Source organism: Mastigoproctus giganteus, chromosome 12, assembly GCF_048544385.1.
Source record: "Mastigoproctus giganteus isolate SK-2022 chromosome 12, ASM4854438v1, whole genome shotgun sequence".
In the NCBI taxonomy this organism is placed as follows: Eukaryota; Metazoa; Arthropoda; class Arachnida; order Uropygi; family Thelyphonidae; genus Mastigoproctus; species Mastigoproctus giganteus.
The window spans coordinates 21,907,617-21,927,687 of record NC_143586.1 but is presented as its reverse complement, the minus strand read 5'-3'; the positions used below and the strand labels follow the sequence as shown (position 1 = coordinate 21,927,687).

Genomic DNA, 20,071 nt, shown 5'->3' with positions numbered 1-20,071 from the left:
CCAAGACACTTGAATGGGGCTCTTGTAGTCTCTACTTGCCTGGGGTATGATTATTTCCATTTACAGTCTAGATTCTTTCTATGCATTGTTTTCCTATACTTAAGTGCATAGTGTGAATTTGGCTAAATTCACACTATGCACTTATGTTATTTCTCCATCAATGCAATATAGGCTCCTTTATAGAGATAAAAATATTCCTTTATAGAGATAAAAGATTCTGCATGCATCATGTCTGTACAAAGAGTCATTCATATGTTTTTGGGATGAAAAACCTGGAATATTTTGTAGGCATACACTTTTGCCTGAGATTGGCTAAATTCAGTAAATATTATATAGCTAGTACCTTTGCAAGGCAAACTATGACATTTTTTGATATATCAAGATGGTTGTTATAAAGGAAATAAATAGAAATTAATTAAAATTTTCGGTTGTCCACAATATTGCTGATATGTGACATAATCTGAAGCAAATAAATGAAAAGAATATTGGTTGAAAGAATAAAACATATTAGGAAAGCCCAAAATCAGATCTATTTGTTTTTCACTTTAGAAAATGTGATCAAAATTAAAGTTTCAAATAAATATTCTTATCTCTTTAGTTTTTTGATAATTAATGATAGGCTTGAAGTTCCACTTTAAAAAAAATAATGCCTTCCATTATTTTTCCATTATGCTTTCCACAAAGCACCAGTTTTCTTTCTGATGAAGTTTTCTATTAATATTAGTATTAAAATCCTCCTTTTCAACAGAAAGCACTGTAAATGCATTCAGACTATGTTGTTGTTATTTCTTAGAAATGTGTTAATACGAGGGGGTATCAAAAAGTTCGTACCCTTACTAGAAATAATAGCTCTAGAAAGGTGATACTTCACAGTAACTTTAATCTTTTTCTATATACTCTCCATGTATAGTAACACATTTCTCCCAATTATGGATCAGTTTTTAATGCCTTGATTGTAGAAATCCACACTTTTTGCCTGAAACCACCATTCCACTTCATTAATGACTTCCTGAAACATATCAAAGTGGCATCCACACAGTACTTTCTTCATTTCTCGAAACAAGAAGAAGTCTAACGGTGCTGGGTTGGGAGAATAGGGTGGGTTCTGCGGTAGTTTGGAGCCACACTGGGCAACAAAGTTGTGGTGGCAACAGCCGTGTGAGTCAGTGCATTGTCTGACAGAAGATGGACCCCTTTGGTTAACATTCCACGCCTTTTCACCTTCATTCAAAGCATCTTGTAACTTTTTCAAAAGATTTCTGTAGTATTCTCCGGTAAGTGTGGAACCACAAGGTAGGTAATCTGTCAGGATAACCCCTTTTCTGTCCCAAAACATTGACAACATCACCTTCTTCGCAGATGGAATGGTCTTTGCCTTTTTGGGAGTGAGGGGAGGTGTGCTTTGACATGTCTTTAGTCTCTGGATCATACTGGCACACCCAGCATTTATCATTTGTCACCCACTGATCAAAAAAGTTCTCCACGTCCACATTAACACAAATCCAACAGTTGGTGAGAACATTGCATTCGACATTGCTTCTGCAAAGGCTTCAATAATCTTGGGACCCACTGTGTGGAGACCTTAAACATGTGCAGATGGTCATGTAAAATGTTGTGGGCAGACCCATAACTAATTCCCACAACATTTGCAATGAAATGAATTGTCACTCAGCACCAGCTGCTCAATCTTTGCAACTGTCTGTGGATGTTGATGGCCTTCCTTCTCTTGGCTCATCAAAGACTTGTATGACTGTACTGGAACCCCCATTTCCACTCTTTTACAGTGTCATAGGAGGAACAATTCTGCCCATACACAGCTTTCATTTCTTCATCAATTTCCTGAGCTTTCTTACACTGCAAATGTAGGAACTTGATCACTGCTTGATACTCTACTTTGTCAACCACAGCATCCTTCTTCAGATTCCGGGATCCACCTCTGGTGCACGATCACCTACGGGAATGAAATTTCACTTTAGTTATTGAATATGTAGACAACGCATATTAAAAACAGCATCTTCCTACTGATGTTTTATCTAGGTCAGGGTACGAACTTTTTGATACCCCCTCGTATGTTTAGTGTGAAGAAATTACTGTTTATGTTCCACAGTTTTCATTGGCATTATGATAAATATTGTGAGTTATGAGTTGTTTTTTTATCTTTTTAAATTTGTTCTTGGTAATTCAATGCTGAGGGGTGAGAGAGAGAGAGAGAGAGAGAGAGAGAGAGAGAGAGAGAGAGAGTTCCACCAATATCAATTCTAAAAATTATACATGGCTGTCACTAGAGGTTGATAAGATAAGTGTGTAGGTTTTTTTTTTTTTTTCCTGGAAATTTCAAGAAAGTTCAAAAAATTCAGGAATTTGGTGGTGTTAAGATGGTCTAAAGATTGAAACCAACCAATTACTCTTTGCATTTCAGTTTTTTTTTTTTTTTTTTTGACTCCAAGCTCTTATTCCATCAACACGTTGAACAATCAGGTCTGTTGTGTAAGTTTACAGATGATACAAAAATTGGTAGAGTGGTTAATTACAGTAATCAAGATATGCTACTGCAACAAGATCTAGAAAAATCAGGCGATGGGCAGAAAAATGGCAGTTGAAGTTTAACATCCACAAATGCAAAGTACTGTATAGGTAGCAGTAATCCCAGATTAACATACCAACTGGTGCTGTGCTCAGGGTAGTGGAAAATGAAAAAGACATGATGGTAATTGTGCAGTTAGATATGAAGTTCTCTGAGCAGTGCAGATAATCTTCCAGGACAGCTCATGGGGTTTTGTCAATGATATACAGGAATATTGCTAGTAGGGACAAGGAGGTGATTATATGATTGTATAAGGCAATGGTCAGGCCAAATCTTGAGTACTGCATACAGGTCTAGAGGCCTCATTTTAGGAAGGATGTAGAGATGCTGGATGAGTGTTGAGAAGGGCAACAAGATTGGTGAGGGGAACTTTTATATGTTCCCCTCACTAATGTTTTATATGTGCTCTTGCTAAATAGTTTATAAATATGGGTTTAAGGTGTTATTTTAAATTCTTTTGTGAAACTCGAGTATAGTGTGATAAGGTTTGTCAGGTTTGACTATTTATAATTATGGAAAGGTAATATTTACGCTAAATTTACAATAAGTCTGTTTTGGCAGTTAGAGCATTCTTTGTTCTAACTGTCAATTCCAGTTTTAGCATAGTGCTGGTATTTGAAAGTTTAAAGAGTTGCTTTTTAAATTCTATAAGTCATGGATGCAGGGACTTTAATTAGGTAGAAAAGTTTGTCACATTGATTAGTTGTATCTAATTTTGAGACAAAATATCACCTTACCGGAAAAGATATAGATTTTTAAAGACTTTGAGTTTCAATTAGTAAAGTATTATACAGCCATACCATACCATATAATAGAACCACCACTGGAGAAAGACATGCCGACCTACTCCAGTATTTTACACCAGAAAACTTTATGAACAAGCTCAAGAATTTCAGAAACATCACAGGAAACTAAGATCACCAAGCTATGATTGATGTATTTTGGTCACACAATGCGATCCAATTCACTGAAAAATTGATAATGCTAGGAAAGGTCAGTGGAACAAGGAGAAGAGGTTAGCAAAGAACATGCTGGCTCAACACCATCAAGAGAAACACTGGCATGAAATTGAAGGACTTGAAGAAGTTGTTGAAGACTGGACAGCATGGAGGCAGCTCGCCAATAAAGTCTCTGAAAGTCGGCTGCAACCATACGGATGAAAACAACAAACAAACAAACACAGTCAGGCATATTTTTTATATTCTTCTAGTACATTAAATAAAGATCATTTATTTATTTATTTATTTATAGGCCCCTTGTCAAGCTGCCTTTTACATTTAGCAGGATTTCACTAGTTGTTCTTCAAATAACCCTGCAACCATTTGTCTGGATTCAATTTGGGTGGGAATAGATGAGAAATTATGCAGTTTTTGAGAAAACACCATGAAGCAGCTTTGTCACTGGACAGGCAATATGCAGTGATGTTCATTTCTACATGGTAGAATTAGAACTTTAAATATGAGGCTATGTGGACACTTTCTCCAAGCAGCCTTTAGTTTGAAGGCTGGATAAGAAATATAGTAGTGTCTTCTTACCAAACATATAAGGAGATAAGTAGTTTGTCTCTCTCAGACAAGCTACTTATCTCTTCAAATCTGTATCATATACATAACCTATTTTGTGAACACAGTCACAGGTCTTAATCTTTTTTATTGGCAGTATTCACAGAAAGAAATTGCCATTGTTTTGGTAATAGAGTTCAATTTGTTCTAACCTAATTTGTTATTATCCATTCTTATAGCTCTTTCATGGATGGATCGAGCAACTTACATAATGTAAGTATACAGTATTCTTGTATACAATATAATTTCCTTCTGGGGCACTTTTATTGAACTTTTTTTGCCCAAGCCATTTTTTTCCACATCAGCTGACTGTTGTCCATTCTGAATTTCAGCTCTATGCAATTAACTACTTCCTTCAGGCCTTCATCCTCTCTCCAGTGTAAATGATAAGCACTACCTAGTTAGAATCCTTTTATCCAAACAGAATTTGCAGTACATATGTGAGGATCCACATTTGTACCACAAATTATTTTTATTTTGATCTGCAATCTAAAGCAAGATTGAAATAGCCTCTATTTTTCATCATGTAAGATCTATTAGTTTTACTTATAACCAGTGGAAAGTAAGTATTATTACTTCAAACTCCTTGTTTAAATATTCCACATTATTAGTAAAAATGAGCATTATGAGAAAGTGGATTGGTGGGGGTTGATAATGCAAGACTTGTGTTTGTCTAATAAATTAAAATGCATATTGATAATGTGTTTAGAACATAATGGACTAGTACATTTCAGATCTTTGTCAAAAATTATATCTAATATTTGAATTGTAACTAATTTGTCTTTTTTTTTTTCTAGGATTCAGTGATCCTTTTGTTATAATAGAACTAGTACCCAGACATTTTTTTCTGGACTGTACCAAACAAAGAACTAAAGTACAGAAGAAGACTTTGTTTCCATTCTTTGATGAAAGTTTTGAATTGTGAGTAATTATAAATGGTTTTATTTGAATTAAGGAAACATTTTTATTAAGTACTAAATTCAAAAATAATATTAAATTAGACATACTGATCTGTGAGAGAATTATATGAAAATTATTATCAATCAGAGATAACCTCTTTTTAAAGGGTAATTTATTGAACTTAATCTATATTTTTACAATTAACAAAAATAACAATGGATTAGAGAGATAAAAATTTTATAAAATCGTAAAAAAGAGTTGACTTTTCTCTTCTTAGATAATCTAATACTGAGCTGATGTGTGTTATTTTTTACTGGGAAAGTGAAATGGGTAATTAAAAAGCTGTTGTTATTATTGTTATTATTATATTCATAGTGTTATAATTTTCTGAGTTATGGTGTACAATGCTCCACTATTATGGAACAAATTAATAGTTTCCATTAAAATATAATGCATAAAATGTGATTTTGATAGAGTGGTAATTTGAAATATAAAATAAAGTTTAAAATTGTGATATTTAATCTAATGAATGATAAAAGTTTAAAATAACTTCTAAAATTTAAAATCATAAGTTATAAAAATGTAGAGGAGCTGAAAAGAATACTGAAGGAACAGAAGCAAATATCACTTCTTCATTACAGTGCTGAGAGGGAGAAGCAGGGCCAGTTCAAGCTATAGGTGACCTGGGCAATCACCTGGGGTGCTGTTCTCAGAAAGGTGTATTTCACACAAGTGACACTGTTTTGATTTCTGGAATTTTCAGAGATTTTTTTCAATCCAGGTAAATTTTTTTTTCTAAATTATATATCTAATTAAAAGTTTAAAGAGTTTTAAAACATGAGTATCAAACTGTTTAAATATTGAAACTCATTTAAAATTGTCAAAACTATTTTGAAAGCAGTATCCTACCAGTAAAATATCCTACTTTCAGAAATTAAAAAAAAAAAAATCAATTCTAATGGTACCATCCAGCATCTCACCTGGAGTGCTAAAAAAAACATCTGGCTGGTTACTGGGGAGAAAGTATCACTTTTCAAAAAGCACTGTCAAACAAATGCTATAGCAAAGAAGCAATTAGTATTATATGATAGTGGATATTATCAAAATTAAAAGTGGAGGCTATTGATAATGCAAGACCTGTGTTTATTGAATAAATCAGAGTATACAGTATAGAAATATTTAGTCTGATTGAAATGGTTTCTTTTCTGTAGAAGGACCCTTTGTGGTCGAGAATCATGATAGTTTAATTGACAGTTTGGATATAGCACTATCAGTGCTTATCCCTGCTTTGGTGTGCATCTGAACTGTTTGAAAAATTTTTCTTATTATTTTTATGAACCATATTATTGAGGAAATAATGAACACTTTATATTAATAATGTGATTAATAAGCACTTTAAAAAACTAAACACTGCTTATGATCCTCCAGATCAGGATGTTTGTATTATTATCCAATTATGGTTGAACTTGACTGTATAAGTGATAAATCTTAGATGATCCAGCATCCATGATGCATTGAGGTACAGAAAACATCTGTTGCTATTGGTGTACCCTGTACCAAGAGACAAATCTATATATTGTGTTTCCCCTGCAAAATTTCTGAATAATCCCATGTTCTTAAATGACCATACCAAACCAATTGTTGGGGCTCTGTGATGGTCATCCTGGTAGTATGGTAATTTTACTACTGCATGAATTTTACTACTATAACATGAATATAAATTGTCCATATATTTTTCAACAGTATGGCCCTTAAAAATAATAAAAAAAAAAAAAAAAATGTTTCATCGGACTAAAATTGATGCTATCCCAACCATTTCTACATTTCTCAACTGATTTATTACACAAGGCTCACATTATCAGCTCTTTCCTTTACTGTCAGTTCAGTAATGCCCATTTTTTTATGATGATTGTTCATTCTTTCTTTGTGACAACATTTGAAAACTAAATCAAAATCAGCATTTTGTTGATTTTGATTTAGTTTCAAAAATTAGTTCTTCCCTCCTACCACACCCAAAACAAAGAAGTGATACTTGCCTCTGTTCTTTCAGTATTTTTTTATCTTCATATTTTTATAATTAGTATTACTATTAGTAGGAGCAAATGATGCAAGGAAGTAAGTTTATACAGCATTAGCCAAAAAAAAAAAAAAAAAATATATATATATATATATATATATATATACACACTCATCTTCCATCCGTGTAATAATTTGTCTAATTTAACCATAAATTTATTCAAACTACTCACTTCCACAACACCAGATGGTAGTTTGTTTCAACAATCAATTACTTTCTGACTGAATGCAAATATTCACACCTCTTCTGCAACCATCCTTTTTCGATTTAAGTTTATGTCCCCTTATGTGTTATGTTGTTATTTGGTTTTGAGCATTAGCAACTAAGGCCATATTGCTCCGGGGATATGCGGTAGTCATTCCCTGACCCTTCCGCATCCTCTGTATTTTGTTGGCACGGGCTCGAACCCCGGTCTAATCAAGAAGCGTGTGCTACGCACTGCTGCTCCTGCCCACCTGGCTACGGAGGTGCCCCCCCCCCTTATGTGCATTGTCTGAGAAGGGGTAAAGCCTTAAACACTTCAATCAGGTCTCCTTGATGGTGCCTAGTTTCCAAGCCATGTAATTTGCAGAACTGAGGTAATTTGTTGTTATTTGGTTTTTAGAGCATTAGCAACTAAGGCCATATTGCTCCGGGGATATGCGGTGGTCATTCCCTGACCTTTCCGCATCCTCCGTATTTTGTGGGCACGGGCTCGAACCCCGGTCTAATCAAGAAGCGTGTGCTACGCACTGCTGCTCCTGCCCACCTGGCTACGGAGGCACCCCCCCTTATGTGCATTGTCTGAGAAGGGGTAAAGCCTTAAACACTTCAATCAGGTCTCCTTGATGGTGCCTAGTTTCCAAGCCATGTAATTTGCAGAACTGAGGTCTTTTGTGATAAGAGTACCCTTTGTGTCCTTGACTAATGTGGTTGCTCCTCTCTGCACCAGTTCCAAGAGATTCACATCCTTCCAAAAATGAGGCTTTAAATTTTCTATTTTTCTATTGCATTAGTGGTCTCTGTGTAGACTTTTGCTTTGTGAGGTGGCTCAAGGCTGATCCAGACTCGTGGGCGCCTCCGTAGCCAGGTGGGCAGAAGCAGCAGTGCATAGCACACGCTTCTTGATTTAGACCGGGGTTTGAGCCGTGACCACCAAATACGAAGGATGCGGAAAGGTCAGGAAATGACCACTGCACATCCCTGGAGCAATATGACCTTAGTTGCTAATGCTCCTAAAAACCAAATAACAAACAAACTAACAGACTCTTGTTTTAAGAGACCAACACCCATATGATAAAACTATTTTTGTGGTGGCGTCATACTCCCAGCATCTGCACAGTAGACGTGGCACAAAATAGCATTGGGCCTCCCTTCTATGAAACAGTGCTATATTATCAAATTTTTTGTAAAAAAAAGAACATGAACCCTGTACAGGTTATGTGCACAGTATTGTGAAGAGACAATATCACATGAATATGAGCGTTAGAAGTGGCAGATGATGCAAGAAAGCAAGTTTATGCAGCATCAGCCGAAAAAAAAAATGACACTTCACATTTCACCTATTTATTCCCTGCAATAGTTTCTCTAGTTCTTCCTTGAATTTATTTAAGCTATCAACTTCCTCAACAACAGATGAAAGTTTGTTCCAGCATTCAACCACCTGCTGGCTAAAGGCAAACTTCCACACATCAATTCTGCAACCGTCCTTCCTCAATTTGAATTTGTGCCTCTAATGTGTGTATGCTGAGCAAGAGGAAGAATCCTATCAGTTCAGCTTACTCAATCCATTCAAAGCCTTAAACACTTCAATCAGATCACCTCATAGGTGCCTAGTCTCCAGACACTGCAATTTGCAGAACTGAAGCCTTTCTTGGTAAGAGCACCCCTTTTTTACCCTCACTAATTGGGTTTCCCTTCTTTGTACCAGCAGGCTCTATATCCTGCCTAAAATGAGGGCTCCAGACCTGTATGCAGTACTGAAGATATGGCCTGACCATTGTCTTATACAATGGGATAATCACCTCCTTATCTCTGCTAGCAGAATTCCTATATATCATAGACAAAACCCCATGTGCTGTCCTAGCAGCATGTCTGTACTGCTTAGAGAACTTCATATCTGACTGCACAATTACCCCCTGAATCTTTTCCATTTTTCACTACTCTGAGTAGCATCACACAGTTGGTAGGTTAATCTGGGATTACTGCTGGCCATATGCAGTACTTTGTATTTGTTAATATTAAACCTCATTTGCCATTCCTCAGCCCAACTGCCTAATTTTTTTAGATCTTTGTTGCCGTAGCATACCATAATTACGTGTGACTCGAACAGCACAAGTTTTCAGAGGACCACAAAATAGTCACCAACTAACCACATGCTTATGTTCATCTGACTGCCATCATGATCATTCATCATGTCAAGGAAATTATTTCGGAAAACAGGTTGGATGTGTGAAAAAAAGTGTGCAAAATGGGTGTTAATAATGTTAAAATCTGACCAGAAGGTATGGCATGTTACTTTATCCATAGAACATTTGCACTGGTTTTAATTGTAGGGTGACACATTCCTGCAGTGAATGTCAACTTGTGATGAGAAGGAAGCCAGAGAACACTTCAGAGTCAAAATAGTTTAGAACAGATGAGCATCATAATGACTTTCTGCCACCTAAAAAATTCAGGACATAGACATTAGCTGGTAAGGTGATATAGCCAGTATTTATTTTCATGCAATGCAGAAGGAGTAATCCATTTCAGTTAGTGAATTTTCCCAGAAGTAAGAAGTAAGTTGAGCTATAAATTTCTTTTTATACACCTGTGCTATATAATTTTCAGAACTCAGGCCTAACAAAATAGTGATGACTAATCTTTTACCAGTTACTAACTCTAGTGTTATGTCTTTAAAAACTTAGATTGAAAAAAAGTACATTGCTGGATTAAAATATTATACACTAACCTGAGGCATATATATATAGATGAGAAAGAAATAACTGATAATAGATAAAGCTATAGTTTTTCTTATATATTTATTTCTGAACTGATTGAAAAAAAAAATTGCTATTTATTGAATACTAGGCATATTCAAAATAGTGCAGAATATTGTTCAAAATGTTCAAAACAGTGCATAAAATTATTTATTTTACCTTAAAGAACCATTCGTTTTGCCCATTCCTTCTAATAATTGCCCCAGTTTTTCTTTTAACCCTTAATAGTAGTCACATAATAGAAATTTTTTATACCTGGTTAAGGGCTAATGTCACTTTTATGAATAAAAATGACTAAAAGGCAATATAAATTATCATTGGCTTATAATGTGCTGAATGAAAAGCAAAATATATTAATTAAAAATTAAAAAGACCTTTCTTCTCAGTCTGAAGACAGTCATATCCATTTTTGCTTTGACTTGATAACAGAATCCCAGCAAATTCAGAAATATCATCTTAAATAAATTATATCTAATAAATTTTATATTATATCTAGGATTCTGGATATTAGAGTTCCCAGTATTACAGAGTGAGTAAACGAATTATTGCTTTTAAAACATGAAGTTAAAAATTAATTAAAATGTGGTTTAATTAATTTTAATCTAATTTTAGTTAACACTGTATTGTCAAGTTTTTCACTGATAGATGGTTTTGTCTTCCTTTAATGAGATGGCATGTTTATCAAAATAGTCATAAGAGGGATACCACCACATTATTAATAAATAGCAGTGTACATCTAATTAGGTAAGTGCTATTTATTATAACAGTAACATCACAACCTGGATGATCAAAAACTGGTATAAATATTTTGATCTCTTGTTAGCGAATTTTATTTGCATTTTATTCCACAGAATTATCAAAAATAGAATTGTTATTAAATATTTCATTAAATTGATGTTTCAAAAAAAAAAAAAAAAAATTAGAGAGTTCTTTTTTTTTTATTCTTATAGCTGTGTCACTTCTGAACTTTGTCAACGAGAAGGTGCTGCATTATGTTTTAGTGTAATGGACCATGATATGGTAACTAAGAATGACTTTGAAGGTGAAGCTTATCTTCCATTATGTTCAGTTCCAGGACTGAATGGTGAAGAAATAACCAGTACCAAGCATATTGACCTAGTGTTGATGCATCCAAATAATAAAAGTAAGTTGTTCATAAAGTAGTTACGTAACAATGGGGATGTTTATATAAAGTTCTGTCTTAAATGAATTAAATCTTGCATTAAATATTTCTTTTATGCAATACATACTCTCATATCTAAGGGAACTTCTTTTTATTATTATTATTTTTTACACAAAGTAAGTATTTTAAGTGTTACGTCACTTAGGTGGCAACGAATGTGTAGAGTGGTTCTCTTCAAGACACCTGGTCAGAGTGAAGAGGAAAAAACCAAACCCCCCAGCATATGACAGCACGACAAAACAAATGGCCCTCAGTCCCCAGCAGCTTTCACTCTCCCTCTTACGGCAGTGAGAGGATCAGAGTGGAAGCAGAGGGTGCTAAGAAACTCTGGATATGACCAGAATGCCATGCACGAAACTGAACTTGGCCTGTTATAACGTAAGATCACTCATCGGTGAAGACAGGATATTAGAGCTGGAAAAGGAATTAGAAAATGTGAATTGGAATATCATCGGTTTGGCTGAAACAAGAAGAAGAAATGAATCACTTATAAGTTTATCAAGTGGAAATCTGCTGTACACCAATGGAAACAGTGAAAGAGTGAAGGTGGAGTTGGGTTTCTGGTCCATAAAGATTTTAAAAACATTTTGGAATTCAAAAGTACATCACCAAGGGTGTCAAGACTAATACTCAAGATTTCTAAGAGGTACGAGCTAAAGATTAAATAATTTATGCACCAACATCGAGCCATGATGATGAAGAGGTTGAAGAAATGTACACCGAAATTGAGAGTCTTCTAGATGAGTAGAAAACCCACTACACTATTATTATGGGGGACTTCAATGCTAAGGTTGGAAAAGGACAAAACAGTGCAGAAAGGGGAATTATAGGAAATTTTGGAATTGGTGAAAGAAATGAAAGAGGTGAAAGACTTGTGGAATTTGCAGAATCTCAAGGACTGTCAGTAATGAATACTTTTTTCAAGAAAAGGGTGAACAGAAAGTGGACATGGAAGAGTCCAAATGGATTAACTACTAATGAAATCGACTTTATCCTCACTAACAGAAGATATATTGTGAATGATGTTACCATCCTGAATAAGGTAAATGTTGAAAGTGATCACAGAATGGTAAGATGTACACTTGATATAGATGTAGGAAAGGAAAGGAAAAAACTGACTCGAGTAAATAATACAAAGGTCTTTGAGATAACAGAAGAGAGGAGAAAAGCAGTAAAGTTCTTAAGTTCCTTACTGGAACTTAAGAACAAGTTTGAGCTTCTGCAGACTGCTCAGGACCAAGATATTGACGAGGAATATTACAACTTTCTGAAAGTGATAAAGCCCAAGAAACCTATAGGGAAAAAGAAATCCAAAGAAGAAAAAATTAGTCAAGAAACACTTGTCATGATGAACCAAAGACGACAAATGAAAAGCAAGAAAAACACTGACAGGGAGAAAACTGTGTATACTGAGTTACGCAAAGCCATTAGAAAGAGACTCAGAGAGGACATAAGAAGATTTAACACAAGAAAAGTAGAAGAAGCATTAAGGGAAAACAAAGGATTTAAATCAGCAGCCATGAGCAGTAATACAGAAAGACAAATGATACTGAAACTGAAGAATAGTGATGGTGTACTTATAAACAGCAGAGAAGGCATAATTCAAATAGCAGAAGACTACTATAGAGAATTATATAAGGAGCAGGGGAATCATGCCAGCAGTGGGGAAGATGGATTGCAAAGTAGCAACACATACGACATACCCGATGTTCTTCCCGATGAGGTAGAACATGCATTGAAAAAAATGAAGAATCAGAAAACCCTGGGGGAAGATGAAGTTACTGTAGAGTTATTAAAATTGGGAGGAAGGGACATAACACAAAAACTGGCAAGGCTCTTCACAAAGTGCATTAGAAAAGGTGTGACGCCTAAGCAGTGGAATAATACAATCATAGTTTTGCTGCATAAGAAAGGAGATAATTCAGAAATTGGAAATTATAGACCAATTAGCTTGTTATCCCACATCTACAAGTTGTTCACAAGGGTCATTACTAACAGATTAGAAAGAATACTTGATGAGAATCAACTGAAAGAGCAAGCTGGCTTTAGGACAGGATTCTCAACTATGGATCACCTTCACGTAATGTCACAGCTAATGGAGAAAGCAAATGAATATAAAACACCATTATGCCTGGCATTTGTGGATTATGAAAAGGCATTTGACTCCATACAGCATAAGGCAATGTTTCGGGCACTGGAAAGACAAGGCATAGATACCCCATATATTATGATTTTGAAGAAAATATATGAGAGTGCTACCTCCTTTATTAGACTAGACAAAGACAGTAGGAAATTTAAAATTGAGAAAGGAGTTCAACAAGGAGACACAATATCTCTGAAGCTGTTTACTGCTGCCCTTGAGGAAGCTTTCAGAAGATTAGACTGGTTGCAGAAAGGAATCAGTGTGAACTCTCAGTTCACACTGATAGTTCTCCAAGTTTGTACCTAAACCATTTATAATTTGCAGATGACATTGTGGTCATAAGCCACGATCCCAAAGAATTAGAGGAAAATCTTAATCAGTTATGCACGGTTAGTAAGGATTTTGGACTAAAGATGAATATGGCTAAAACAAAAGTAATGATAAAAACGTATGCCACAGAAAGGGAAATAATGATTGAAGGAGCAGTAATTGAAAAGGTGGAGTCATATACTTATCTGGGACAAGTTATTAGCTGTAATAATAATAAATGGCTGGAAGTCAAGAGAAGAATAAATTTTGGATGGATAGCATTCAGGAAATATAGTCACATACTACTGAAGAGCAACCTCTTCAGTATGTGAGCCTCCCCACCATGACTTATGGAAGTGAAACTCGGGCACTCACCAAAAGAATGGAAGAGAAGCTGAGAACTACACAGCGAAGAATGGAACGAATTATATTGGGAATCAGACTGTTAGATAAGAAGAGAAACACATGGATTAGGCAGCAAACTCAAGTAAAGGACATTCTTATCAAAACTAAAGAACTAAAATGGTCTTGGGCAGGACACATAGCTCGATGACATGATGACAGATGGACTAAGAAAATAACAGAATGGTACCCAAGAGGAGCTAGAAGAAAACCTGGAAGACAACGACAGAGATGGACAGATGAAATTCATGAGTTTGTGGGTAGTAAATGGATGGCCATTGCACAAAACAGAAAGAACTGGAAAGTTGCTGGAGATGCCTTCTTCCTGCAGTGGATTGGAAATGGCTGATGATGATGATGATGATGAAGTATTTTAAAAAGATTTCTCCTTAGAATATGAATCTCAGGTAAAGTATCCTGTTGAAACAGATAAAATGTGAAAGTGTCTGCAATTCTGACACAGTTGAAGGAGTACATAATGGGAGTATTGTCAAACAGTTCAGCCTTAAAGAACCTCTGCAAAACTCACGGGGAAGAATTTTTCTCAAGCTTTTTCACAGGATTAACAGGAGAGACTGTTTATACAGGGATGGGATACACTTAAATCGAATGGAAGTGCAAGCATGTTAGTCGATGCTATCGAGACAGTGTTAGGTGAATTGGAAAACTGCTTGCTTGGAGGATACACAGACTAACAGTAAAGTAGAGTGATAGTGATTCTTGCACTGCTTCTATGATATGCAGCAGACTAGAAAGTAAAATGTTGGGCATTGCAAGGCCTGCTGAGGGTACTCATAGGATAAGAAAATACATGGGTTTCATTAGGAACAAAACTAAGATCAAAAACAGGTGCACATATACTTTCTTGCACACCAATACCAAGACCATTGTAAACAAATTTCATAAATTTGAATGACTGGCAAAATCATTAAATGCAGACATTGTAGGGATATCAAAAATATAGTGCTACCCAGACTTAAGGGATATGAAATTTAAATAATGTGTGCAGAAAGGACTTACAGAAATGAAAGGGGATGGAGTTATGCGCTTGGTTGAGGAACTCGTAGAATCTAAGACATGCACCCAGTTGATATGGATGGCCAGTGCACCGTTGATTCAGTTTAGTTTGACCTATATCACACTGGGAAAACAATGAGAGTAGGAGTATATTATAGGCCAAATTAGTATAAAGAACAGTTATACAGACAAATAGGAGTGGACCAGCAAATCAGAACGTCTTATAATGAAAGATTTTAAATTTCCAGAAATTGACTGAACTTGTGGATAGGTGGCTCACACAGCAGCAGCACAGCTTTTCCTGGGTGTATTGGATGACTGCTTCTACACCAGCATGTTAGAGAGGCAACAAGGGAAAGCAACGCTTTTTTTTTTTTTTTATATCAGCATTGATTATGCAGTAAGAATCTCTAGATAAAGGAATTACTATGTGGCAGTGATCATAATATATTGATGTGGAATTTACTTAAAAATATAACTACTGTCAATACTAAAGGGAAGGGTTATGGCTTTCTTAAAGATGACTACAATGGCCTTAGACTGCTTTTAATTTATTTTCAGTGGGAGCAACTGATAACATTACCAAATGCAAATTCTAAATGGGAAGCATTCAGAGAAGTAATCATAGAAGATACTAAGCTTTTTATGGCAAATAAGAAATATTGCTCAAGGTTTAGATTTAAATGGATGTTAGATGTACTGTTGGGAATAGTGATAGAGAAGAAAAATGAACAGGATGATTAAAAATTGTCAGGGGACCCAGAAACCTAGGGTGGGGGGTAGGCAAGTTAAGGCAGATTATGAGAGGTCTTTGCCTAAGATTGCAAAGAAAAATAGCAAAGCATTCTTTGCTAATGTTAACACTAGAAGGAAAGGAATGAACCAACATTGATCCACTATATATGAATGCCATAACTATTTATGATTCTGTTCTGTTCTGTTCTGTGTTGCTAACAAACTGAATAAATATTTTGAAAACATCAGGTAAAGATTCATTTTAGCAGTTTAAATAATTTTAAATTAGTTAATAAGAAGTTACTAATAGCTATCTTGGCTAACTCAGGATCTATTATTCATATAATTACTAAAGGCTAAATAATAAGACATTTGTAAGCAAGACATTTGTAATCGAATTAACAACTCTGTGTAAATGAAGTCACCATAATTTACCACTTATGATGTCTTTACAGTTACTGAAGAAGTGATACAGGAAGTACCAAAAATGTCAGAGAATAATCTATAATTCTTTAAGAAATTAAAGGCAGATTATATTCCATGCAGGTTGAAGTGCTCATTATTTCACCAGTTTCCATTTCTTTATATACCTGTGCACTATGCTGCTAAAAGAATATTTAAGTTTCCACATTTTTCCCCAAGACCAAGCTATCATATGTTGAGCTTTCTTATAAGGAGCATTGGCCTATTGAAAATTGTAAGGTCCTGTTTCATAAAATTTCATCAGTGTTAGAAGAATGATCTGATAAAGTATCAGATCATTGTTCCTTCTGCAAAGTACTATCTACAAAAACCACACTATACCATGAAAAGTAGGCTAATAACATCAAGCTACTGCCGCCACCATATTCACAGTTAGGATGATGCATTCCTTTTTAAAACATATTCAATAGGGTTTCTCTTTGTATGCAGCTTTCTTCTCTGAGAATTCCCGGGATTTCTGGGAAATCGGGAAATGGTGGTATATTAAGTGAATGGTAATTTTTTTATTGTTCTGTGACAGGATAACCTTTTAGAATTGGGAAAATTAATTATTTATAAGTGACCATTTATACATTGTAATACTTGAATTGCATTCACCATTTAGTGGTGGCTATTTATTATTCATTAAACATAATTTTTATCATGCTATTCATCAGCAAAGGACAAATAAAAAGGCTAAAATATTATATTCCTTTAATTATAATTAAGTGCATTTTCAAATTTAAAAAAAGATTATTTTTATTTTTTAAAATATTTTCTTAAAAAACATAGATAATCAATATTTCCATCACTAAGATGAGTTCTCAAACTGGTTATAAATAAACCTGCTGCAGAAAAGGCTCTTTAATAAAAGTTCTTGCTTCAAATGCTTGTTTAAACTCTGAGACTGACATGAAAATGTTGAACAATGTATAGTTTTTGCCTTTGATTGTATCACTGCTTCTAATTTGTCTGCTAGTGTCATGGATTGTGCAATTTTCTTACTTTCCTCTGAATGTGAAGAGCTAGATTTTGATTTGCCTTCATTGAAAAACCATTAAAGGGTTTTCCATTTTCTTGGCAGATCCTCATTTTTATTGATGTAGCTTATCAATTATAAAAGCAAATACACCCTCAGCAGTTAGCAAAGTTGCATCATTGGTGTTCTTAATAAAATATTTACACAATTTTTCTGTGCCAATTTTTACTGGTTGCAGGAATGTGACAATATTGCGAAGGGCATCAAATTAATTCTTCATTAGTTAGAGGTTGCTTTTCTTTAATATCAATCAAGGCTTTGGCAGCTGCTGAACTTAAAAAAAATCGCTCAAGCATTGCCAATAAATTGTTCCTACAAATTTTGGAATCTAAAATTAACATCTTTTCATGGCCATTCTCTGCTTTCATGTAAATTTTGAAAAATTTCATTCTTTAGTGGTGACTTTCTAAACAATCTTAGAATTCTTCTAACCTTATTGAAAGTTTCATTAATATCTGGGACCATTTTAATGCCTTCTTCATCTACATTGCAGATGTCTTCATTGATGGCAATTTGATTAATTTTCTCAGTTGCAGTTAACTCTTCAAATTTCAATTGCTATGCTCAACTCCTCATGTAACTAACCTTCATCTGACTTGTTTTCTGTGCTAATATTTATATCAGAATCACCTGTTTTCTTATAAAGAACATCACATACAACTTGAAGTGTGCCGTGAGCATAACATAAGTGATGATTGCAACTCACTAGTTTTCCAAATTTAATCATCATACTGGCACCATCTATAAAGCAAGCAACGATGTGCTTCTGAATACTGAAATCAAATTCTTCTAGTTTATCCTCTGCTGCTCTTACAATACTTTCTGCAGAAAAAAAAAAAAAATGATCCACTAATTTGTACCAATCTTAAGCTCCAAAATTTGCCTTCATTCACATTTGCATTTAAATATGTTCTATTTTTCAAGACAAATATTCTTCAAGAGATACACTAAAGCTTGATCCTGCTTTTTTTCTTGGCAGAAATTTCATTTTTAACTTTGGCCTTAATGATATCATATTGTTTATATATGATATTCATTACATCATTAGGGTTTGCAGGAAGCAAATACTCTCATATTGCCTGTCTTATAAAATTACTTTTTGTAATTGCATTTACAAAGACTCCATCATCAGCAACAAGTTTGCTAATAGTTTCTTCTAGGGTATCTTTTTCCTTCTTAGCAAAATACGTTAATAATGTTTGCTTTCATTTATCAATAGAAGTGCTTTCTTCACTGCCCTCAAGTGGTTTGCACTTACAAATAGCACTACCTGTTGACTCATTTAATTTTTATATTGAGTGCCTCTTTTGTAAATGGTGAATTAATCCACTTGTGTAGTAATATGGAATCACACATTTTTACAATTTGTACTTTCTTCGTTGGTGTTCTTAATAAAATATTGCCAAACAAATGATTTTGGATCAGACATCAAGGGGTTTAAAATAAAAGAATAATAAGTAATTATACCTCACAATATGAATGATAGGTGTCAACCGAGAACTGGATCTGTGGATAACATTGCTAGAAGGTCAAAGCTTAAATATTTTACCGTGAGAGTGAAAATTATTATTCTTTATTCAAAAAATATCTTACTCAGGAAATAAGTGTAATTTCATGTATTATAATGATTTAGTGAGTAATTAGTATGTCTTGTTATTTTGTATATGGAAAAAATTAAAATTCTGAGATTTCCTGGGATTTCAAATTCTATAAAAACAGCCCCACTTTCCCAGGAGAAAAACCTTAATACTCAGGACCATTGCCACATCCAAATCCTTTCATATGATGAAACATCACATATTAGATTTTTTACTCCAAAGAAGCTTTTTCCACTCCTAGGCAAGACCAATTTCTCTGAGAATGACATAATTGCATCCTTTGTGTGCATTAAGGATGCAGTTATGTCAATTATGCACATGAAGGATGCAATTCATCCTGCTGACTATTCCTGTACAATCCTTTAACTCTTGAGCTCTTTAGCAATTCTGGTTTTTCATGGTTTTTCCAGGCAACATAAAAAAGTGTTTGGAGATCTCTAGTTGTCAGAATGTGTTCTTCCTGGTTCAGTGTTCAATACTGTTAGGTCAAGAGCATTCCACTTTCACAAGATGTTCCAGATAGATATCTTTGGAGCGTTCAGAAGTTGCAAAATTCATTATTACAGATATTGCCCAATAGCATCTCCCCACCTGTCCACATTCTACTTTCTGAAATTTCACTTATACCTCTGTTGCTACTATACTGCCCTTTATTCACTGTGCTCTTTTGATAATATAGTGCATACTAAGTAAATAGTATAATAGTTGTTTTTATAAAAGATGAACTTAACAGCCAGTGTTTAGGATAAAGCAGAATTAGTTCTTAAATAGTACTTAGATAGTATGAATCAGAGCTGTACTACTCAATATGTTCTACGTTGATAATAATATTAGTAAAATAATAAGAGGAGTTTACCTCAATATAGTACGTAGAACACTTCCGTGTGATACCCTCCAGAAATTAAAACGGAAAAAACTAAAAAAATCGACAACTTACCGGTACATTAGAGTAAAATATAAATAATTAAATAATCAATTTAACACAATTCAAATCAAATTAAAACAATTAAAAATCAAATTAATGCAATTAAAAGAATCTAACGAAAATATTCAGGAAGGAAAATCGTTTTGAATATTTTCGTTAGATTATTTTAATTGCG

The 20,071-nt window shown here is 34.5% G+C and overlaps 1 protein-coding gene across 1 annotated transcript in view; it reads left to right on the top strand.

Moving 5' to 3' along the window:
• LOC150076771 (BAI1-associated protein 3-like) overlaps positions 1 to 20,071 on the top strand; it is a 350,663-nt gene that overhangs the window by 318,251 nt on the left and 12,341 nt on the right. Inside the window, exons 31-32 of the mRNA XM_090386647.1 lie at positions 4,944 to 5,067; positions 11,034 to 11,227. Of these exons, the coding sequence (XP_090242773.1) occupies positions 4,944 to 5,067; positions 11,034 to 11,227 (318 nt within the window). The remainder of the gene's footprint in view (positions 1 to 4,943; positions 5,068 to 11,033; positions 11,228 to 20,071) is intronic.